The 24,180-nt window shown below is 52.5% G+C and overlaps 1 protein-coding gene across 1 annotated transcript in view; it reads right to left on the bottom strand.

Moving 5' to 3' along the window:
* The window catches only part of LOC119107449 (uncharacterized), a 159,012-nt gene that overhangs the window by 126,093 nt on the left and 8,739 nt on the right, over window positions 1-24,180 (bottom strand). The window contains exons 2-9 of the mRNA XM_037230896.1: window positions 21,145-21,316; window positions 20,014-20,133; window positions 17,049-17,109; window positions 16,653-16,783; window positions 15,856-15,916; window positions 15,031-15,161; window positions 14,100-14,312; window positions 13,702-13,898 (exon numbers count right to left, since the gene is read on the bottom strand). Coding sequence (XP_037086791.1) covers window positions 13,702-13,898; window positions 14,100-14,312; window positions 15,031-15,161; window positions 15,856-15,916; window positions 16,653-16,783; window positions 17,049-17,109; window positions 20,014-20,133; window positions 21,145-21,316 — 1,086 coding nt within the window. The remainder of the gene's footprint in view (window positions 1-13,701; window positions 13,899-14,099; window positions 14,313-15,030; window positions 15,162-15,855; window positions 15,917-16,652; window positions 16,784-17,048; window positions 17,110-20,013; window positions 20,134-21,144; window positions 21,317-24,180) is intronic.

The following is a 24,180-nucleotide window of genomic DNA, read 5'->3' as shown; positions in this document are numbered from 1 at the left end:
GCGTGATTGCATCACGGGTGTTTTCGTCCGGCAAGAAAATGAGAAAACTAGTGCAGCGTCGGCAAGATTACAACAAGCAGCACAATGGCGGTCTTTGGTACTTTATCTGGAAACTTCCTGTGTTTGTACGTCCCCTCCCTGCTTTCAAACCTGAGATGATTTCAGTGGCTTCACCTTTCCTGTTTTGTAGTAGCAATGATCGGATGGCAGTGTTTGGTGGTTCAGCTCTTGGGTGCGACTGAATTCGACAGAAACATCATGTTGCCGGTTTGCAATCTGGCCGCCCGCCGGCACCAGCACCATCCCGCTGCCTGGAAGTCTGGAAGTTGGGTATGCACCGGGGCATACCCAACTCGCCACCAGGTGAGCAGCTGAGCGTCCATCTGGTCCAGTACTTCAAGCTCTGAAGCGGGCCGCTGCCTTGGCCGCCCAAGACAAATACGTCAATCCCACACACCGGTCCGGGAGCTCTCCCAGCAACAGGCTTAGCTGGGTGGACTCCCTGGACATCCAGCTCAGAACCCAGCATGACATGACCAGGTAACAGCCGCTCCGACTTGTGTGACTATACAGCCATTACTAACACTCTGAATGAGTGATTATACCATGTTGGATGGTTCTAGCGGGCTGTCATTAGCTGATTTTGGCTATGACTACTTTCAGCCTTCTCATGTATGATTTGTCCTCGCCTATTGCATTACACAGTTCCTGCCAGGTCTGCGCCACCTCTTCGCCTGCTTCTTTATGTTTGTTCTCCTTCCTAGCTGGGAGTATCGTGGCTTGATTTTATGTTTTCTGGTGTTAACGTACGGTTTACGGTATCGCTGGGATAGAGGGAGGCGCACTCCTGGTTACCTGTTCTTGGGTAGTGGTACAGAAAAAGTTTTCCATGCCACTTAGCCCAAACTAAAGTTTTGTTAATCTCACGAATTCGTTTTAATCTGACGTTGAGTGAAAGGAGGGGAGGGGACGTTTGGCACCGCTTGGTTTTTTAAAGATTTCATCAGAGCTTTTTATTGGATGGATTTCTGGGAGCAGAGCTCACGCTAAGTATTCCTTGCTGTGTGAGTCATGACCCCTACCATCCGATCGCGCTATCCCAGGTCAACGGCAGACGTGTGCGGTAAAAGCTTCACTTGATAGCGAGCGCCTTGAGTGACTCTATTCCATTCCGCCACAGGAAGGTGGATAGAAAGGCAGGCGCCCTAACCAGCCATCGGGATGGACGACACGAATTTTATGCTATAGCTGCGACATAAGTAAACCGGAGAATCTTAAGTCGCCAGAATCGATCAACAAATGCTGTCGATGCATTGTGCAAAACCACAGCACGGTTCGTCCTAGGTTAGGTCAAAATTGCGCTCTGCAACAGACCATTAAAATGCAATGTTTGGCATTCGTGTCTACTCAATGTTTAGCTAGGATTTATTGGGACTCTAGTTTTTTTCCAAACCGTATACATAAATGTGCCATGACGGTCGGGTCGCCCTATGTTTGCTCAGAATGACCCTACAAACCGTTTTGTTAAGTTTTGTTGCTTTGTCCTAGATTGCCGTGAACACTGGCCAAGTAAGACACTGGCCTCGAGCTGATAGAGGTCTTCTGATTTAATTACACCATCCGCGACTCTAGCTGATCCACACAAAAAAACGGGATAAGACCCTCAGCGATCGGAGTGAAAGTAATGAAAGAAAAGGGGTGGGAGACATACATGCACGAAACAGCTGATAAAATGACGCATGTAGCTTGGCACCCCCTCTCATCGATGCCCCTCCGCATGCATGCAATGCAATGCAATGCAATGCATCCTACAACTTGCTCTTTATAGTCGAAGCAAGGCCAAAGGTCATTACGTTCCAGCAATCTCAGATCACATCCAAATGGTGCTACACGATCCAACGCGGAAAACATTTCACGACCTTGTAGGGTGACTTGAGGATGTACCTGGCTGATATCTCCCAGTATGCATCTGTGGTTGTAGTGATTGGGCTCAGTGAAATATATGCATCACCTTACCTCAGCCCAAGTAACTGTTTAAGTTAGTGACTCCACACTGCAAGAATGATATAATCAAGGCAATCTTTAAACTGTGCATTTGAACCAATTCATGAAACATGCATCGCGCTGCCATGACCAACCGGTCATGTTGATCCACTGAATACTTATTGAGATACACAGGACTCCAATTATTGCACATCCTGACCTTAACCTTCCACCGAATCATGTCAAGAATGAGCTCGACGAATCGCAAATTGCCGCTCAATGCAATCAGCTGTGGCAACAGTTCTTAAAAGTGACAATTCTACGTTCTAGGCCAAGGCTATGTGATCTCCTGGAGAGGCATGAGCTTGGATGCGTACGCACACGAAATGCCTACATGTGCAATGCCGGCTAACGGGTTGTGCAATCTTGAACTTACCTATGAACCTACCGTCCGCGTACCGGCGCCCATCTTGGACCACATCTATGAACCTGCCGTCTGCGTACCGGCGACAATCTTGGACCACATCTATGAACCTACCATCTGCGCACCGGCGCCAATCTTGGGCCATATCTATGAACCTACTGTCTGCGTACCGGCGCCAATCTTGGACCACATCTATGAACCTACCGTCTGCGTACCGGCGCCAATCTTGGACCACATCTATGAACCTACCGGCTGCGTCTCGGTGTCATAATCAGAACGATAAGTTACGTAGTAATCTGTTCCTAAAGACGTCCACGAGCCACACATAGCAAAACACCAATGATCAACGCTCGCCACCCTTCATGAGAGACTAGAGATAAAGAGCTCTTTTTTTCTCTGACGCAGGTAGAATCACTTCAAGTTGTTCCATGAACTTCGAGAAACTGTCTGCTTTTTAGGATGACACAGGCCACCTTTGACTTCCATGATGGCATTGATATACGACATACACTGCGATGTATTGTTTTATTGAATACATTAGTGACAATGAGCTTCTCCTATCGTAAATTCACAAATGTGTCGATGCCGGATGCAGCCCGGTGGTAATCCAATACGGCTTCCCTTACATCCTATTGCATACACCAGTAGACTCATTTTAATCGGATCTGATTCAAGGAATGCAATGAAAAGTTAACGGAATTTCAAAAATAGGACCTTCTCACTGACGTTGGTGCCGGTGGCTTTTTGTGTGCGTGGATATCGTGATTTTACTAATGCAAGGCAACATTCACACGTTTAAGGTACACCATAACTTTAACACCACAGCACATCAATCCTATTCCCCTAAAGCGCTTTATTCGCGGCCGATTTGAGTATAATGTTTGCAGAGGCACCGTTTGAAGAGATCTGGTAAATCATCCGAAGTGAAGCATCGTGAAAATCAGCAATGATGCGTGACAACACAACCCTTCTTTCTATGTTTCGATTATTTTCGTTCGACTTTTTCCGTTCGATTTTTTTACATTCCGCTTTTTCCTATTCGTTTTTTTGTCCGGGAGCGTGTTAAAGTATTCGATCTTTAGGATCCACAGTCATTGGCGTTTAGATGTTGTCGAGCGTTTGATCTGTAGCCTCCAAAACATTGTGAAGGTCACACACGGACATACACACTGTGTGCTGTAAGCCACCACTGTAGACTCCACCTGTTCCAGGACCCTTGCGGAACAGTCTTGACCACGCGCTGACTGCCACGATACCCGCCGTGACACGTGTCCATACAGCGGGCTTACTCTCGGGCCCATCGGTCAGAGGATCGCTTCGGTAGCCCAGCACGAGTTCGTGCCCCTGGAAAGGTCACCAGAGAGAAAGGTATATTTGCAGACAGGCCTTACCCGTGAACCTACCGCTGTGGACGCCGGTGGCATCGATTGGCCCGCAGCAATGCAAACACTCCGCAGTTGCTTCCATCTCCTGGGAAGGAGCTGGTGGGAGAAGTCCTACCAAGGCTAGACTTGAGCCATATGCCTTCCACCCACATCGTCGCAGGCAATTATCAACTTCGCCAGGCGTGTCCCTCCGGTGCGCGCCTGCAGCGGTTCATTGCAGTGGCTGCTGCTGCATGCCACACGATATCATCAGCAATGAAGGCCGTGTTATTTAGACTGTAAATAGTTCGGGTGCATGCCCAAATCAGAGCAAGCTTCAGACTGTTTTGAAAGTCCCAAGCTCAGCTTGCCATTTGGCTCAGATTTAAGTGCTACATTAGTCAGAGCTGTGTTGATAGGCGGCTCTCCATGTCCTGCTGGCATAAGCACGCGCACCTTGCGGGGAGGCAAAATCTGTTTCACCTACTTGTCCTTCTTTTACAGTACCAAACCAAACATATTAGTGGTCGATGTTTAAGTATCTGCTAATCAGAGAACAGGATGTCGAATAAAACCAATGAACCAATGGCCGGTAGCCTTTTGAATACCAGGCTGGGAAGTTCAGGCTGGGAAGTTCAGGCTGGGAAGAACAGGCTGAGAAGGTCAGGCTGAGAAGGTCAGGCTGGGAAGTTCAGGCTGGGAAGTTCAGGCTGGGCAAATCAGGCTGGGAAGGTCAGGCTGAGAAGGTCAGGCTGGGAAGGTCAGGCTGGGCAGATCAGGCTGGGAAGGTCAGGCGTTCGCCGGCCAACCGGGCCGACAAATGGGTGCGGCGTCGCGACGGACGTCCTGCTGAGTCGAGCCATCTGTTTTGGGAAAGCAACATTTCGCTATTGCAGTGTTATCCCTAAGCAGGATTTGTCGCTGTCCGGATGCCGCCCTCAGTTCGACTTGGTGTCAATCACGCCACATAACTGCCCATCCGACGGAGGTCAGCGCACCCACCGGCAGGACGAGAGGGGACGACGACAGATATGGCCGTTTTCCGGCTCAGGATCACATTTTGAATTGACCCCTAATCTAAACGTCAGGCTGGCGGACTCAAGATGACATTTTCGGTCGTGTAACGAGCTCGTTGGCGTTAACCGAGTTCAGACCGACGTGTCGGAAAACATTATGCAGACAAGGTATCGACATTTTAACTGTTGACGGACAAGATATACAGCATCGAATATTGACGCACCAAATATTAATGTCTTAAATGCTTTGATATAAGCTAGCAAAACTTACATCAAAACAAGGGACCTGAGCCCCCCTCCCCCCCTCCCCTCCTCCACACCACCCCCAATGCCGACCTGATGGTATGTACCCAGTCTGCAACCAGAGTTTTATAATACCGACTTCCCCGTATGTTAGGCCAGTCTGTAAAGGTTGGCAGCTTTTTCGTGCCCTAACACGGACGGATCAGTACAAAAAGAAAGGCACTATGTCTTCAAAGTTTTTTGTCGTCAGTTAACGGCTTTCAGTCCACCAGGGAATATGGGTTAATTGACGTTACAGTGCTAGATAACAATTATATCGACAGTACACAATATTTCAAGCTGTGCTGATCCTCGAGAGTGACCAGGGTCCAGAAAGTTCCAGGAAAACATTCCACTTGAAAAAACACGTAACTCCAGGAAACGTTCTCAATTTGTGCAGACACTGCCACTAAAATATGCCAAAAAGACGCGTCATTCATGCTCCCAACAGTCCGCATACGGTTCAACGAAAAGCTCCCCCCCCCCCCAAAGCATTGCCTGATCTCTGGCACGTGGATATTCTTTATATGTCTTGTGTTGTTCAAATCAGGTTTCTCAATGAAGTTCGTACGTTAAGCCAAGGGCGAAGATTCCGAAGGCACGGCGATTCTAAGATACAGAGGTCCGCATTGTCTGAAGCTGCTGCTTAAGTCTCTATTGTAAAGTTTTATTTGTTGTGCTATGCTCCATTTCTGCGTGTTGATCCACTTTGTGCTCTATCAGCGTGTACGCTCTCCATAAACGTGCTTCTCCAGGTTTTGCAATGGACCGGCCACGAGTGCTATAGTTTTTTCTCCAATATTAAATATCTTTGGGCACAGGTTACAGGAACATTGAATGCCACGTTCAACCACGTGGATTTCGCCTTCAGTCCATCGACACATGTGTAACAAAGGGTACTCTCAGCTGAACACATTGATATCTCTAACACTGATCGCACTGGCATAGCGTCGCACTCTTGCACTCAAACTAGAACCACTAATTGACGCTAGCCTAAGGTCAAGCATACTACCTGATCGTACGGTGACATTGACTCGTTTACACAGCTCGTCGTCTACAAAAGGAAGTTGCACGTAATTTGTCTGCTTTGCGTTACAGCTTCCACTCCAACCTGGCAAAGCGTTGAATTGAGAACATGTTACACAAGCAAAAGACCTCATCTTTTTGCTCTGGGTACCCATTATCACGGAAAAGGAGGAAGGTTTTAGTTAGATTACTGGAGCCGGTCCTTGTCCCCACCGATTCCGTGATGTCGCTCCAGGGTACCCGGTCCCTGTGGCAGGCATCTTCTGGAGAGTGAGGGAGGCTGTGGGCGGCACTTCACCTGAGCAAAGAAAACTGGCGAAACTTTCTGGGCTGTCAATAGTTTATGCGCTTCATGCTACTCATCTTTTGCAATTTCTGCACGCATTGTCTAAAACAAAATAATCGATTTTATTTCTGCCTCCCTCAAAGACATGGGTAGCACCAACAAAGGTCAGACGCGGCGCCCATAGAAGCCATGGACTCCTCCCAGGACCGTACTATTCCGCGGCGACAATCAACGGGAGAACTGATGGGGTCATGTCCCCCCCCCCCTCTCTTGGAGGTGGCGAGGGCACCCTGGGGGCAAACGTCCCGGTATTTGACAGTTTAAAACACCTTCAGGCATCTTAAACATAAAAGAGACCCCAGAGGCCTCAAAATAGGATTACGAACCAAAAAAAAGCCCGGATTCAAAGTGGGTATCTGTAGCGACGAAGAGGGTGCCGTGGCTGAAAGTGTCACCTGTCGTCGTTTGGCTCCCTCCTCAGCGAAATGCTGGCTGCGTCACTGCCGATGTGACGGATCGCATGTACATTCAGGCACATAAACGAAGTGCTTCTACCTGAATGTCTATTCACCGAGTGCATTTCACATAATGCTGGCTGGTCATGTTCTTTAACCGCCGTGTCAGCGAGGCGAAATGTTAAAATGTCAGCAGCGGCTTTTGCCACTGTGTTAAAGTGACGACATGTTCGTGGGCCGAAATGCGCGTTCACTGAACTTCCATTTGCCGGCATGTTATTAATGCAGATGACAATTTGTCGAAAAGTTCTTCGGCGGAATGCTAATGGTCTTCGGTCAAATAATTCTGTCAAATGATAATCAGCCGAAATGCCCTTAACTCGAATGTTGATCAGCGGAAATGTTTTTTGGTGTAGGCATGCCCATTGGAGGAAGTGTTTTTTCTTGGTTGTATTTTCAGTGGATATTTGTCATCATCCCTAACGATGGAGGGAGGGGGAGGGGGCTCAGCACATCCCCCTACCATCTCGGAAACTGAGCGGGCTAGACCCCCAGAAAACTCGACAATGTAAAACTCTCGCCAAAACGTATCAGGTAGGCAAAACCGGAAAAGGATGAATATGACTTTTGATATGCTAAAGCGAGTCATCCCCCCTTTGCTGCAAGAACTGGCAATACAATAAACTAAACCGAACATACAATTCAAGTTCAGCGTGCTACGACAAGGCGGGAGGCTGTGTTGAATAGCTTTTAAAAAAGGTGCACGGGATGCACCCTGCCAGGCATCAACAGATGTGCCCTGTAATGTGTCAGGTCAGGTCAAAGGATCGGGTTAGGTCATCTGTCCTACTTTTCTCAGTCTTGCTTCATCCGGTATACTCACGACATTTATCCGGAACAGGGTATATGCACCAACCACGAGTGGGCCCGAATGCCCCACGGTGGCGGCCCTGTCCGAGTGACTAGCAAAAACCCCGAAAAGGGGCCCCTGTGCGGGCTTATTCTCAGCGGATGGACGCCCATCTGCATGTAGTTTTGCCTGAACGTAATCTACGTCCTTTCATCTCATGGTCCTAAAAGGATCATGGCTGGCCAAAAGAGCTCTAATTCAGTCCGAACAAACTAAAGGGATGAATGATTTTACTGCATTGACCCGTTCAGCTATACCAATGACTAAACGAGCCAAATCAAACCGAATTACTCCATATCTTTAACCATGCTGGTTTTCCCCCAACCAGCGGGGAGCTGTTTACCAATATCTTATATATATATATATATATATATATATATATATATATATATATCCTTGTCTTCTATCTTGCTGTTTATGGATCACCAAATGTCTGTGCGGAAGCTTCAAAGCATTTTCATTCCTTATATTGCATAGCAATATCCTATGCGTCAATATTTGGTCTGTTGATAATTTTCCGTCGATATTCGAGGTGTCGATATTTGTTCATGTGATGAGATGTATCTGATCAGGACCGTAATCAAAAATTTGCAAGGGCGGCTGTCCTGCCAGACATTGGGCACTTCGCTTGTTCATCTGTTTCCAGGAGACGAGGGCTGGTGGATTCCCCGCTGCTCCGAGAGCGCTGCCGACAACAATTCAGCGTTTCATGGTGTAATTTGGTGTAATGTGTTCCAAGCTTGCTGCGGCCAGTTTGAGCATTTCAAATAATGGAATGTACGTTCACTGAACCAGAACCTCACTCTTGCACGGGCAAATGTGGAAAATGAGGGAATGATCACGAAATATCGAACAGTGCCATTGGACGCATTTGGCAGCTCGTCTCAGGCTGGAGCAAACTTCACAGTGAGAAAAGTCCATATCCGCCAGGGCCACGTGATTTAAGATGATGTGATGTGGCATGAGATGATTTAGATGTCATTAGGCTCAGCTGAGTTGGGAGCTATTATTGAGTTCATCGAGTTCAATATTCAAGGGCATGTAACAAAGCACTGAAACTTAAGTAAGCTGTAGCGTTCCGCAGCTATTTCTCGCCAACATAGCTTACCGCCCCCGTTCCTTCAGCTACGGCGCCGTCCTCCTGGGAGCCTGCGCCGCCGAACACCGGGGTCTGCTCCTGCCTCCGGTGGGATCGGACATCTGCGCTACCAACCGGACAGGAGTACGGCTACCACCCCGCCTTCCCACTATCGGGATCTGCCCCAGCCTCCGGTGGGATCGGACATCTGCTCTACCAACCGGACAGGTATACGGCTACCACCCCGCCTTCCCATTACCGAAGTCTACCCCAGCCTCCGTTGGAATCGCACGGCTGCTCTACCAACCGGACAGGTATACGGCTACCACCCTGTCTTCCCCTCACATCTCATCCTCCCACATACTTCTGCCAATGGAGGGGGGCTGCTGGATGCACATATCTCAGCAGTCCAACGCTCCATTCGTTCCTCGAATCCTATGGGGAGATTTTGGCAGGTGTTAGCGCTTTCAGTGATGCGCCTGCACCAATATCAGCGACTTCACCGATATTTGCGAAACGGAGATCACATTTGTAGACGGGAGGAGAGAGAGAGGGGACGGGCGGAGCGTGCTGAGACAGCACGCAATCGAATACAAAAGAGGTCGTCTGCTGTCCTCGTCTTCGGGCGGCTCCAGTGCTAAACACTCGAAAAATCGCCAACGTTTTACCGAGGATAGGCAGGCGATGGACACCTAGAACGAGACACGGATCAACAATTGCCCTCCCGTATAACTGACCTGTGCAACGCACTGCTGCGTGGCCCCAAGCGACTGTCTGCCCTGCCTTTTACCCGACAGCAGGAACGTCATCTGTTTAACGGAAATTCCATGGCATGGTAACGGCCCTAGCACTTGCATGTCTGCCCGCCTCTATAAACACGTGTACTTGACCTCGCTGACCTTTGCCGCCTTGTTTTATCACTGCAACGATTGGCAGTAATAGCCTCGAGTACATCCTCCAATACGTGACCGTCCAAAGCTGCGGCTACTGACTATTGATTCGGTGGCCACTTGAGCACAGCGATGAGCCGTCCGAACGCCCTTTGGAGGATGGGCTGTCGAGGGTACAGCTGCTTCAATACCGGCCCAGTAGCCGTCAGCGAGATGAACAACGTGGCGGCACAGGGGCGTGCTGCAACCAGGAGGTGCTGGATGGTACAGTCCGGCGGTCATCCGGGGAGCGGAGGGCAAGTCTAAGGCAGATCTTCCACATTGTGAGATTCCAGAACAGCCCGTAGCTATCAGCAGAAATTGAAACACGCCCTGTCCGGCAGGAAAATTTCCAGACGGCACTGACGTTGAACGTAATGCTAGGAATGAAAAGCCAGCGAATATGAATTAAGCCACAGGGGAAAGCTCTTGCCAGTCTCAGGACTGAGAGACGTAAATCCGTTTGGTTGTCTTTTCACACTATTTCTCCTAGCCTTTTCCGAGCCGCCATTCAGCGATGAGCGTCGGCTTTGCAGTCAATGACGTCAGTTGCCGCCTAAACCCCGCGTCTAAATTGTCTCCAGACATTATCTTCCTGCTCAATACCTCGTTGGCTCGCTATGGCGATCTGTTCTTACAGGCAAGCAGCAGGGCTAGACACATGGGACAAGACGGGCGCTGGTATTCGTCTGGTGTGGTGGGACAGTGACACGGGAGATGTACGGTCAGATCCCATATGGGCTCGAAACTCACTGTCTGGTGAACGTCAACGGATAGGCTGCATTCATCATTGCATCCACAATCAATAGCGGCATCAAGCAGATAGATGGCTGCCATCAACTAGAGGCGGCCCACAAATCTATCTGCAGTGCTGGTGAAATATACATGAGGCGGGTTTGAAAACCCATGTTAGTAGGTCTTTTCAAGGAGGCAAAGTGCTAACAGTCCATCTAAAGACACTTACACATGGCACCACCATCGCGAGCGTCATCGTTTCTTCGCGAGCGGTCCTGAACGCCGAGTGAGTGTTACTTTAGCGGCGATAATTTGCTGTACTCGAGTGACCCGGCCGTACCGTCACGATTTCCAGGAGCGTTGCTACCTTTGCAATCACTGGTGGAAGGTGCGCGCATTTGTGCAGCAATGGGCGGGAGAAAGTTATGCAACTTTGTTGTGTAAATGTAGGAGTATTTGCAAGGTTGGCAAGGTTCGATTTTATTTGGCATGACAGTGTGAGCAAACTGTTGCCTCCTCTCTTCGACTGAAACGGATAATTATAGAACTGATTAACTGCACAAAACCTGCCAAAACCGGCTATTTTGTGCAGTTTTGTGAATATTGTGCAGCCTCTTTTTGTCTGTTGTTGTTGTTGTTGTCCCAACGATAGGAGCCGACACCGCTGAGTAGAGCAGAGAGCGGACAATCCTAGTAAAGCACGGGTCGACGCAGGCAGCTGGTCACGCGTGTTATAGTGCACACCATGACTTTTTAGGGCCGATGTCAGATCTCAGCGACCGGAGCAGATAGCGACATGATACTGACTGGACGATGTGAACGAATGCACCGGCTAAAAATCGCTAAAAAATCTCAGCACCGTTCGACCGCTAGGCGCACCAGAGATGCATGGGGAAAGCGGCGGCTATCGCGCCAGAGATTCATCGGAAAAACGGCGGCTATCGCGCCAGAGATGCATCGGGAAAGCGGCGGCTATCGCGCCAGAGATTCATCGGAAAAACGGCGGCTATCGCGCCAGAGATGCATCGGGAAAGCGGCGGCCATCATATTCTCCGAAACCGGTCCCGAATGCCAACTGCTGCTGCCTGAACCAAGACAGACTGGGCGCGGAAGACCTGCGAAAATACACGTTTCGTCTAACTCATTGAGTAGTTCCAAATTCCTGCGAATAGCATCCAGGTACAGCAGCAGGTTGCTTGCAATGGTGGCGGCCACTGTAAGTGTACATTAATCCCAGCACGCCGATTTTAATACTGAAGCTGCCAGGCCTGACCAGAAACATATAACACAAATCGTGCATGAGCGCTCGAGCGACGGACAATCGTACTACACCGTGTATGCGTCGATGCAACTGTCATTAACATTCGTACACAGCCAGAAGGCTGTCGGTTGAACCCATAACCAGTATGAAATTGAGAGAAGGCGTAACAGGTTGTGTACATATGGCGTAACGTGACAGATGGTGAGGACAGGGTGCATGCGACAAGCATATTTAGCCCGGCTGCTCATCGAAGAAATACGTCCAACCAAAAGGCTCGAATTAAATCTTTAAAAACTCATGGCCGCCCCCTCGTAACGCGTTATAATTCGGTACGCCCAACAGTCACTAAGAGAGCAGCACTGATATCCCAAATGTGTAGAACGCTGTGTTCTTGTCTTCTTCTGAACGCTGTCTTCTGATCCCACGCCGTCTGAAGGCAGCCATTCGAAGGCGGTTCTTCTTGTAAAAACGGATAACCAGAAAGCTGAGTGAAGCCTCCCGCTCTCTCTCTAAAATTGTAAGGTGTACAGTCCCAGAGAGGGTGCGTTATCAATCAGCATGCCGCTGATGACTTTTGAGCGGAAGTGAAAAGCTTGCCTTCTGAGTGTTATGCCAGCTCACACCGCCGGGAAAAGGAAAACGAAATGAAGCTTAAGTGAAATGGCTAAATGTTCGAGGCGTGGCCTCGGAGCAACATTTTGCAGGTAAGTAGTTTCACATGAGTTTCATTTTAATAGCGCACGTCAACTTCCTACCCAGCATGCACATGTCCTTGTAGACTTAGGTAACAGCTGAACATTAAATCGGCAGAATGCGCACCTAATTTCAGCAGTGTATCAGGATCGTCTTTAGGACCGGCGCGGCCACAGAGGGAGAATCGTTGGAGCCCGGCTGGCGACGGTTGGTAAGTGTATCGGAGCGCAACGGATGCCGCAGTGAACCTTTTCTAGCGAAGTTCTCATGTCAGAAGACTTTCCAGAACGCTGCTCACTCTCAACTTAGGCATTTCCAAAGGGGTTTGACGTTATTAGATTTGGTTTGGTATCATATATTTTATGACAATTGACAACGCTCACGCTTATTATCAATTTGCCTACACCGCGCAGGGTTCCTCACTGGTAGTTATCTATTCCGTACTGCTCGGGACATAACACGTCATGGGTCTGTTCTCATCCTCCCCGTCGGGAAGCCAAGCTACAACAATTAACAAATCACTCGTTCACGACCCTTCGAGGCTCCAGCAAACTTAACAAATCCGTAACACATTCATAACATAAATAGAATAGTCAAATACGAATTGCGACCACTGGCGGGCGTAAACATCGGACTCGCCACATCAACAACGGTACCTCGGCAGGGCGTCTTACAAGCGCACCAGCTTCAACTTCTGCGCTGAGCACGATCAAACCCAACGGCGGTGAGACGACCAGTCGATCCAACTAGTCCCAACTTCGCCCGACAGAGCGACCGGCTCCGTGAAATTGCGTCTGCGGCTGAGGCGACGGACGCAATCAGAGGGCCTCGACCCCGTCGGCGAGGATCGATCCGTCCTCTTTGGGCGCCGAGCGTCCCTGGATCTGCTCCGCAACCGGCCCGCGCTGACCCCTGACCTCCTCCGAGAGGCGCGGGCCGCGGCTCGCCTCAGGCGGCGCGCCGAGCGCTGCCCTCGGCAGCTCCGCCAGCCTGTGACTCCGTGGCTGGCCGCCAGAGGCGTGCACGGCGCGCGCCGGCTCGCCACGGGCCGGCGCCCGGCTCTGATGCACAATGAAGCCGGGTGGCAGGTTGCCGCGCGCGCCCACGTAGCTGGGGTACGAGTGGCGTGGGTAGGGTGACGGGCGCAGGGGGCGCTGTGGTCGGCCGGGCCGGACCACCTGTGGCGACATCTGCCGCACGGGAGGCCGGCGCAGCAGGTGGCGCGGTGGCGGCGGCCGCGGCGGCGCCTCGTGCGGCACCGGGAACAGGCTCTTCGCCATGCGCTTGAAGGAAGTGATGACGTACTTGATGTTGTCGGCGATGACCTGCGCCTGCGTCTCGGGGTCGAGCGGCGGCGGCGGCGCGGCCGTCGTCAGCTCCTGATCGTCCGGGTGGGTGGCCGTCACATTCCCGACCGTGGCGTCCACGCGGCGGTCCACCCGGTTGGAAACGACGCCTGCCGAGCTGAGGTCCAGCCGCAGCTCGGTGGCGTTCGGAGCGGCAGCCGGTACCGGCTCCGTGACGTTCTCGTGGGACGGCGGCGGCGGCGTGCCCGGCGCCACCGTGACCGGCCGCCACGCGTCCGCCGACGGCACCGTCTCGTTGCTGGCCGCCGCCGTCCCCTGCGGCTGCTCGGCCGGCGCGCCGGTGGTCCGGCGTTGCTCGCTGGTCCGCAGCGCCGGCGGCGGGGCGGTCGTGGTTGAGGTGGTGGTGGTTGTCGTGGTGGTGGTCGTCACGCGCACCTCGCACTTATTGCCGGAGAAGCCAGCCGGGCAGACGCACCGGTAGGCCGGGTCCTCGTCGACGATGACGTTCCGGCAGGTGCCGCCGTTCCGGCAGACACCAGCGCGGTATGCGCATGGGTCCACCGCTGCCGGAGGGCGGAGGGAGTGGTCAAGTGGCGGGCAAACGGCTGCAGGTGGGCCTGAGGCGGCCTCGCCGTCGCCCTCACGGCAGCCCCCCCCCCCCCTCCCCCTCGGGCACCGGCACTGCCGCTGCTTCAGGCCGGTAAGCTATCGAGACAGCCTCGAGGTAACGGAATGACACATTTGCGGGCGACTTCTGCTATCAGCACCATTTTCTGTTGTGGTTTGGCCTAGCTGGAGCATTTTTGGGCACGGTTTATTATTACATTATGGGAATGAACCAACAAAATAAACTGTGGGGTAATGCCTCGACCATCGTGACCTTTCGCAGCCATCCAGTTATGCACGAACAGGGACTCGACATCGGGGTATGTAGCTGTGGGGTGATCGGAATTCAGGACGAGGCTGTGAATGGCAACCGAGCGGATGCCAGAACCACCTCCTGGTTACAGGTCCTGGGGTGACAAGGAGACCAGCAAGTAGCAGGTTTACACGTGCATAATCGGAAGGCACAGGCAAATTAGTCCGGCAAAGACAAGAACAACATAGGATCCACTCCTGAGCTCTCTCTCACTCCCGAACTCACAGAATCTCCCGAACCCTCCCTGGCAGATGCAGTGAGTCGCCAGTCACGGGTACACAGCCGGATCGTCCAGCTAGTCCAGCTACGCACAATCCGTTACGGCCATGTAAAGCCAACTTGCCAATCTAGCTCGCACTCACGCTTGTCGCAGAGGAAGCCGGTCCAGCCCTCGCGGCAGTCACACTTCCAAGGCTCCGTGCAGTTGCCGTTGACACAGCCCGGGTATGGGAAGCACGTGTCACAGCTGGCGCCGTGCCAGCCAAGGTCACACCTGCGGGCGATGGCACAGGTCGCATCGGTGCCGCAACAGCCGGCAGTGTCGCCATGTGCCGGACAATGAGGCGTGTTCTGGCACACTCGGAACAGTCAACAACGGCACATGGAGCACGATGGCGTCACATCGGATAGCACCGCGGACAGTCGGGCGGTGTCAGATGGTGCCCGATAACATTGCACAAGTCCCATGTCGTGAAATATTCGGAGAAGGTGGCGGTGTCGTACAGTGGCAGGCATCGCCAACGGATTCAACCAGCGTGTGACATAACCACCCTTGTTGAGAATATGCACATGTGACTTTGGATTGGCATGCCTTAGTTCAGCGGTACGTCTGCCCATCGAGATACACGCTGATGAGTAGACACATGCTGCTTGTAAGGGGAGAGGGAGAGAGAGAGAGAGGGGAGAGACAGACAGACAGACAGACAGACAAAGAGAGAGGACTTCATATTACCGGTGAAACTCCCCAGTTCCACCGGTAATCTTAACTTCCCCAGCCAGTTTTTCCCGGACTACGAGTAAATAGCAAGCGACAAGAGCGCTGACAGCTGTCTAATTTTGTGGGCATTATCTCCCTGCTCGTCTGTTTGAGCCCGACTGCAGTCAAATGGAAAGCTAGTGCTTGTTGTATTTATTTGCACATGATATCATCTGCTCCTCGTACCAGCGCTTGGTGTAAGCCAACTCACCTGCACGTGCCCGGCTTCTCGCAATATCCGTGGTCCTTGCTACAGCCGTCAGCGCATATGGCTGAAAGGCACGCAGGTCAGTGGGGTCAGATCAGACAGTGCTAACAATCTGATCAACATAATTTCAGGCAGCAGCATTGTGCCGTTAACGACACATTGGTCCAGGCGTTCAGACGACACCTCGGCCGACATCATTGACAACGCTTTTTCCAACTGCATCACGAATGTGGTCACCGTAGAACAGATATCTTTATCAGATTAGCTGGGACCAGTGATCGCACCAGACGTACGCATGTCCCACTCAGTGTATACCGGACGTAAATCAGCAAGCTTGTTAGATTCCTCAGCACTGGTCTGGCGTGCGGTTCCGTTCCGGCGGGGGTGGCTCCGACTCCAACTCGCAGCGCATCGGGCAGACCCCGACTCTGACTCCGGGCAGCATTACACAATCCTGAGTTGGCCATGGTTTCTACGCATGGAGATGCAGCTGGATGTCGGAATTGATTCCGGAATCGATGCCGGAGTCGATCCCGCAGCGAGGCTTCAAGGGCAAGAGTATGGAACACCTCTTTTCCGGTGTGACGTTTTAATACGCGCCTCTCAATCCCGGTGACTTTCACTTTTTATGATGACTTTTCCTGGTGACTATCAGATGAATCATACCAGTACATCCGCACGGAACAACATATCCTCGAAATTCGCGCGGGATCTGAGAGCCGTACTACCAGGAATGTGCTGTTGGTTTGTTGCATCCTGCCGGTTGTCCCTTGCAAGAATGCCTTGTACTCTTCACCCACCTCGTTCGCAGAAGAACCCTGTCCAGCCGGGAAGGCACTTGCATTCCAGCGGCTTGTCACAATAGCCCTTTATGCAGCCGGGAAGAAGCTGGCACTCGCTGCACAGCTTCCCCGCCCAGCCGATGCGACATCTATTGTGCAAAAAACGAACCATCGATGAGTGAAAGGCGGCGCCGGTGCACTGGCGTGGATCACGGACGCGGCATGGCGAGTGCTGGGAAGGCTCTGTCTCGCCTCCAGTGACAAGATGGATAACAGGCTCCGAATTTCTCCGGTGATGACGTGCACTTTCAGACAGTGCCCATGCTGATCAGCAAACACTGCGCCATCCATGCCTGGATGGAGCGGCACTGATGCAAGAAGAACGGTGACAATGACGGGAGCGTGACCACTCACTTGCATTCGTTGGGCTGGGAGCAGTATCCCCTCGACTTATCACATCCACTTGCACACACCGCTGAAATGGAGGGGTAAGGCACGAGTAAGGCATGAGTAAGGCAAGGTAAGAGCACGAGTTTTGCAAGCCGGTTTGTCGGAAGTCACTCGACTTGTTTGCACGATTGGTTACCACCACCCATCCATATCAAACAAGCCGGCTGTGCACGCATTCGCCCGTGATAGGAATGAGGCTTATGGCTGGGACATTAGAGCCACACCTATTCTATCAAGCCGAGAACCAGGGGCACAAGAAAACCCCAAAACCTTCCCAAGACTTCGCCGACAACGAGTCCGACATTGCGCCAAACGTTTGCGTAGTGGCCAGGCAGGTAATGCGAAAACGTCGTGCTGATGGCTTCAAAAGCTCATCCACCTGGCGTGACGAAGGCACGCCTCGGCGTAACGTCCCAACGCCCCCTCAGGCTGTTTCGGACCAGACAGCCAGGCGCAGCACCCCAGACACCACGCTGCCAGCGACGGGGCGCACACTGCGTCACACAGCCGAGGCTGACTCCGCGCCAGTGGCTGCAGCGGCGGGAACTATGACGACCCGCGCCGGCTTTCTCCCGAGGGCTCCTGGCGTGTGGACCGGTCACACCGCAGAATGGCCGGCATTATGAGCCAATGGACAGCTTGCAGGAAGGGGTGACTCATTTGACACCGTTATTGACCGGTTGCTCATTCGGTAGTTCCCCGAAAGCCGTGTTCGTGCTCAAACGAATGTTGGATCAGAACACCTGTGCAATGTGCGCGGTTGACGGCGGACTGGACGTTTGCTGATGGCAAACGTGATGCTGGGCGCATGCATGTCGCAATTAAGACTGATCCAGTTAATCAAGTTTGCTGGACATTTTAGACACAGCGTTTTTCAGCGGGGGCTGAAAGTATGAACATATATGTATGTGAGCATGTCATGATGACTACATAATTATTGCTGAATGTCAGCAACATGTTGACTCATTCGCTCAGGTTCAAAGGCCTGAGCTTTTGTGACCTGCACCTGCCGATAAGGCGCCTTTTGATGGCGTACCAGCATGGGGGAGTCACAGACATGAGCCGCAGTGGTGTTAATGACAGCAAGACATGGTGAATAGCGCCCGCTGTCTTTGGGAGCCCATATAATTGGTGATGTTAACGCATTGGACTATCTCTTCTCTAGCTGTCTTGCAGGCGGGGGTGTACCGATGTCGCGCGCTCGAACATCGCTACTCTCCAATGGACATTGTTCAAAATTCGGCTGACTGGGCTTGAAGGCTCGACAAATTCAACTCATGAAACCGAGCAGTTGAAACGGTTTGCACATTCGATGACATCAACTTAGCTGTACGCCTTCGCAGCTATTAAGCTGATCACTCGCGTGCAAGCACCAGCTTGGAGTATTCCAAGCCGGCTTTAGACAGTGGGACAATGGCCGTTTTCCGGTCCGTTCGCGTCTAGTTGAGTGTCGAGCGGGATACTGATCGCCTATTGATGCGTCAACAACAATACTTTCGCCTACGCCATACACCTGGATTTAGGGTTTCAGGTATCTCGATTGTCAATATTTGGTATCGCGCCTTACAGCGTCACCAAACGGGCGGATCGACGGTTTGCGCCGCTTGAGAACGCGAGACTGTCGGCCCACATCGATCCACACGCTTATCAACGTAACTTTCTTGTCTGTCAACATGTGCTGATCCCAGCCACAATTGTCGAGATTTGTGCCTGGTTTAGGCACATATTCACAGTTGTTTTGAAAGCGGCAAATGCCGCGTTTTTCATGCCGATGAAATAGTACAGGCGACTTGACAATCTTGCAGTGTTGCAGGAAACTCTCGTCCGGTCATTTCTTTAAATGCAGACAACATGAAACCATTGCGTCACAGCTTTCGGAGTCTTGCGCTGCTCGTGGCTGAAAACTGCACTGCGGCACGACCAGTGGTTGCAAGCCAAAGGATCGTGAGGAGGTGACTGATTGAACCATCCGGACCCGGCAACGCGCTGTCAACCCGGTCACCTGGAGCTACCTAATTTCCGACTAGTTCACGTCGAGCTCGAACAGCCTACGGTCTCGCTGGTGAAAAGGTTTGCTTTGTTGCATGAATCTAAACGATTAAGTACATTACATTTCAGTATTTCGACTCCGGTGTAACTTTTTTGAAACTTTTGGAGCCGCATAAGACTACCGGTGACCTTGCCGGGTCTTCACGGGTAGCTGCGTGAGAACGATGGTTGAGTGCTCGAAATTTTTTGCCAGCGAAACTCTGTGTATAACCTTTGGCTCCATGAAAGAAAGGCATGTCCGGTGTCGTGCGTTCCAATCCTAATCGGAATAAAAAAATACTCGTTTGCTGTGGCGAAGACATTCGTCGTCGTGCATGCAAACACATTGCATACATTGTATACATCCCAATGTATAAGTCACCAATGTATATATTGGTGAGCGAAGGCTCAATACGTTGCTTGCTTTAAAACACTAAGTTGATCAGTTCACTAACGAGTTTCTTTTTGCCGCGCTAATGGCTCGCAGAGACATGCAACACTTCCAAGGACCAGGTTATGTACCTCACAGCCGGCCTACCAGGAGTAAAGCAAGATGGCTACTAAATACGGTTTTCCTGATTATGACATGGGTCTCCAAGTATGTCTGGTTGAAGCAAAATGGTGTAGTTGAGTGGTTCCGAATCACTTATCACTCGTCAGCAATGTTTCGAATCCATCCTGGCCTTCACATAGCAAAACATGTAAAAAACGACAAAGGCCCAGTAGAAAGCGCCCAAACACTGAACTAAAAGCGAGCAGCAGATGACGCATGTCGCGCTGGTCTTTGTCTGAGCTCGCAGATTCACGGGTTACTTCTGGACCTACTTTTAGACATGAGAACCTCACAGCGGGTCGTGCTTGCGGTACATGCAGTTAGCCACCGCTAAGGCCACCCTCTCACGTTTGTTGCAGAAGAGGCCGGTCCAGCCCTCATTGCAGTGGCACTCGAAGCTCTTGCGGCAGTGGCCGTTCATACAGCCGGGCAGTGGCACACAGTCGGTGCACAGCTCGCCGCCATACCCTGCCGGCAGCACACACGTCACGCTCGGCGCCGGCTGCGGGCGGCCCCCGCGCGGAAGTGGTGGCACGCCTGGTTAGAGCAGGCAGCACCCAGTGTCGCCGGTGGCACGCTCGGCGCCGGCTGCGGGTGGCCGCTGCGCGCAGCAAGGCAGCCGCCTAGTTAGGGCGGACAGCACCCAGTGCCGCCGATGCACAGTGCGTGGCGGCCGAGCGGAGCACCGCTGGCGATCGGCTACGGCCGGGCAGACGCCGCTGTGGCGGCCGAGCGGAGTACCGCTGGCGATCGGCTACGGCCGGGCAGACGCCGCTGTGGCGGCCGAGCGGAGCACCGCTGGCGATCGGCTACGGTCGGGCAGACGCCGCTGTGGCGGCCGAGCGGAGCACCGCTGGCGATCGTCTACGGCCGGGCAGACGCCGCTGTGGCTGCCGAGCGGAGCACCGCTGGCGATCGTCCACGGCCGGGCAGACGCCGCTGTGGCGGCCGAGCGGAGTACCGCTGGCGATCGTCTACGGCCGGGCAGACGCCGCTGTGGCGGCCGAGCGGAGCACCGCTGGCGATCGACTACGGCCGGGCAGACGCCGCTCTCACGCAGGCCCGCTTGCATTCGTCGGCGCCGGCGAGGGTCAGGATAGGAGAGCGAGCTGATGAGGTGCTGCTCTCGCTGTCGATGATTGACAGGCGGCTGGGGCGGGGGCGCTGCCACGGGCGGGCATGACACACTAGAGGCCGGGTACATCTGCTGTTGGGGAATGGTCGCCGTCAGGTATTCACGTTAGACTTGCGGTATGGTGGCGTTATTATCTCCTGTCAGTTAATCTGGCGGAGAAATGGCAAACGCATCCCCACAGGGCAGTGCCGCCCCGCACTGGCATCCGCCTGAGATTGGAGAACAAGTGGGACGAAGCGGTGTGCGGCGAGAAGAAGCAATATAAAACACAGAACAGCATCCACGCTAGTGCCAGTCCCCCTGAACCGGTCGAGGGGAAGCAGGTCAAGCGCCGCCTCGCTCACCGATCTTGCAGATGCACTCGTCGGGCTGCTTGCAGTAACCGAGCAGCGGGTCGCAGCCAGTCTTACAGATGGGCACGTCGCAAACGTCGCCCGTCCAGCCGGGCAGGCACTGGATCAGGCCGTCCTCCATACACTTGTAGTGACCCTTGGTCTTGGCGGCTGCGTCGCACGCCTGTCGACAGACGGGGCGGGGCTGACTGTCATCATCGGCGTAACCACGCCGACAGACAGGGCGGGGCTGACTGCGACCATCGGCGTAACCACGCTGACGGACGGGGCGGGGCTGACTGTCACCATCGGCGTAACCACGCTGACGGACGGGGCGGGGGCTGACTGTCACCATGGACGTAACCACGCTGACGGACGGGGCGGGGCTGACTGTCACCATCGGCGTAACCACGCCGACAGACAGGGCGGGGCTGACTGTCACCATCGGCGTAACCACACTGACGGACGGGGCGGGGCTGACTGTCACCATCGGCGTAACCACGCCGACAGACAGGGCGGGGGTTGGCTGTCACCATGGACGTAACCACGCCTTTATATTTGTCTTTTAAAAATGTATTCTAAATGGTTTGTATGGGTGACTTTTGGGTTCAGAGCGCCTGTTAAGCATAGCTTGTTGCTTGTAGGCTGAACCATTCGCCTATGTCGAAGTTTGCCTCCGCCCTTTCGCCATGCAGGAACGCAAAGGTTTTTACGTGCCGAACAATGCTGCGGCACGACCGCCCCGGGCCTGCGTTGACCCTCATTGACTATCTGCCAGCTCACTTTTCCACTTCAGTCGGGCCAAACAATGCGCCCGCTTTGGGACTCGTACCCAGTGCCGGTGGATTATGAGTCCAGCATTTTTCCTCAGACCACGGAAGCGGCTAGGGGGTCAGATTAACTAAGGCGTTCCACCAGGGAAGCGAATTCTCACCCAAGAGGAAAATACGGGGGTCTGAGAGGGGGGGGGGGGGGGCTGCGATGTAGCCAGATCATGTCTAGGATACCCGTTCCGGCCGAAGCAACAGGTACCCTTTGACTGAGGGGTGATGTTGTCACATGCACTGCCACGCAAACAATTGCTAAAGCAGCTAAAAACGAGGGCAGCATTTCAACTGGCAAGCAGTTCTCTGGCACAAGCGGTTTGCCGAGAGTTTATTTCTGTAATGCGATTTGTGTTGCCTGACCGCCATCATCGTAAAGAATACTTCTGTGGACTCATCAGCCGCTTACGTGATCCTGTTGGCAATGCGTGGCAAACATGCGCCCGGTTTCTGTTAGATGACGTTTGTTGTTCGGTTCAGGGGTGAGTCATAATGAATTCCTCATCACGGAAAGGCTTAACAATGTTGAAAAAACACTGATCTAACAGATGACTGACCGCTGAATCCGCCTGCTACACGGTTGGTGATCAAACTGTGCTTTGAGAGCCCGGATGATGGGGCGGTAGATTGTAGGAAGAACTGATCTATAACATTCATGTGTTCCTCAGGATTAAATGCAAGTAAGAGCGCAGCTCAGCTAACTACCGTGTGTGTCTAGTCCTAACCATCGGCAGGGGTTGGTAACGGTGCCTGGCACCAGCACTCCGTGACTGGGTGGTACCATTGAAGCCCACTCTCGCCGGACCACCAGCGGGGCTGGCAAAGTTCACACCTGAGCAGCCCATGCTTCCCTGCGCCGCCGTTTTTACGGCATTAAGGGTACCGCAATAAACTGCATTTTCCTCTGCCCCACCCCGTGCATTATTCCCATTATGGCATGCAATCATGCCACACAGTATACCAAAGAGGAGCAAAATAAAACCAATCCCAAAGTCTGGAACGTGCATGTCTGTGTGCTTGGGAATACCACCCGCTCATGGGCGTGTATTGCGCGCATGTGCATATATAATTGCACAAATGTACACCTTAGGTATGTGTAAGCGTATATGTATACGTGTGTACACCTGTATATGTGTGTATGTGAACAAACACATATTTGTGCATATGTATGCATATAACGTTGAAGCATGCATGCTTGTGTGTACATGCACATGTGTACATGTTATATACTCATATGCATGGATTTGCAAGTGTGCAGACCATGCACGATGCGTTACGTGTACGCTCGTGATTAGCGGTCGCCATCCGTGCGAGCGCTCCAAACATGCACCAGCATAGTGAACATATCGGGCTTATCCGTGTGTCTACTTAAAGGGAGTGTTTCAGTATCCCAAGGAAGATTTCCAGATAAATGGCCCCACATTTAAATGGGGTTTTGAACTGAAACAGCAATCTTGAAGGCCTTTCGGTATTGTTCACAATCCTGTCCTTCGTAAGGCCTACGTCCCTCTAGTTTCTGAGCTGCACGCCCGCGAAAATGGGAAAGGTATACTGCGAAGAGTATTTCAAAGTCAACGTGGCATTCATGACGTCATAATAACGTCAAGGAAATGCTGTCATTCCCAAAGCCATGCGGCGACCAAGGCCAAGAAAAATATAATGGTCGAGTCGTTCATATCTGGTGTTTGTGAGCTCGATTTCCGGATAAAATGGCCGTCAATTGGCTATCAATGTTGTGCAAGGTACGACGACGTAATCAAGCCATGACGCATTAAGAAGCATGTTTACTTAACAGGGAATTGTGTTGTCCAGAGCAGTCTTTACCATTCAAAAAGTATGCCAATAGTTACAAGTGAGCTTGTTTCACTACATCTGATGCTTGCTTTGGTATCTTCAAACGTGAAACATTCCCTTTAACGTGAGCTCGGCTGCGCCTGTTGTGTGGGGTGAATAGCATAGCGAGCATTTTGTCATCTGGCATAAGTGACAGGCTCATTACCGCTGATTTGTTGCCGGCTTTCACGCTGCGAGCGGCGGTAAAATATGTGTGGGTATTTGAAAGGCTACCATGAGCCATTCCCTTCGCAGACACCGCTTACGTCCCTCGACCACAGCGCTCGCTCTCGCGTACGTGTCAGCCGGCGCGTAATTTGATGCAGGGAAGTGTCCGCCGTAAAACCGCGTGCGCCGCTGGCGGAAGGCGGGGCTCAGAGCGGCGCGCGGA

This window comes from Pollicipes pollicipes, unplaced genomic scaffold (assembly GCF_011947565.3).
Source record: "Pollicipes pollicipes isolate AB1234 unplaced genomic scaffold, Ppol_2.1 Scaffold_2555;HRSCAF=2994_pilon_pilon_pilon, whole genome shotgun sequence".
Classification (NCBI taxonomy): Eukaryota; Metazoa; Arthropoda; class Thecostraca; order Pollicipedomorpha; family Pollicipedidae; genus Pollicipes; species Pollicipes pollicipes.
The sequence above is the reverse complement of the archived record's forward strand: the minus strand, read 5'-3'. Positions and strand labels throughout refer to the sequence as shown.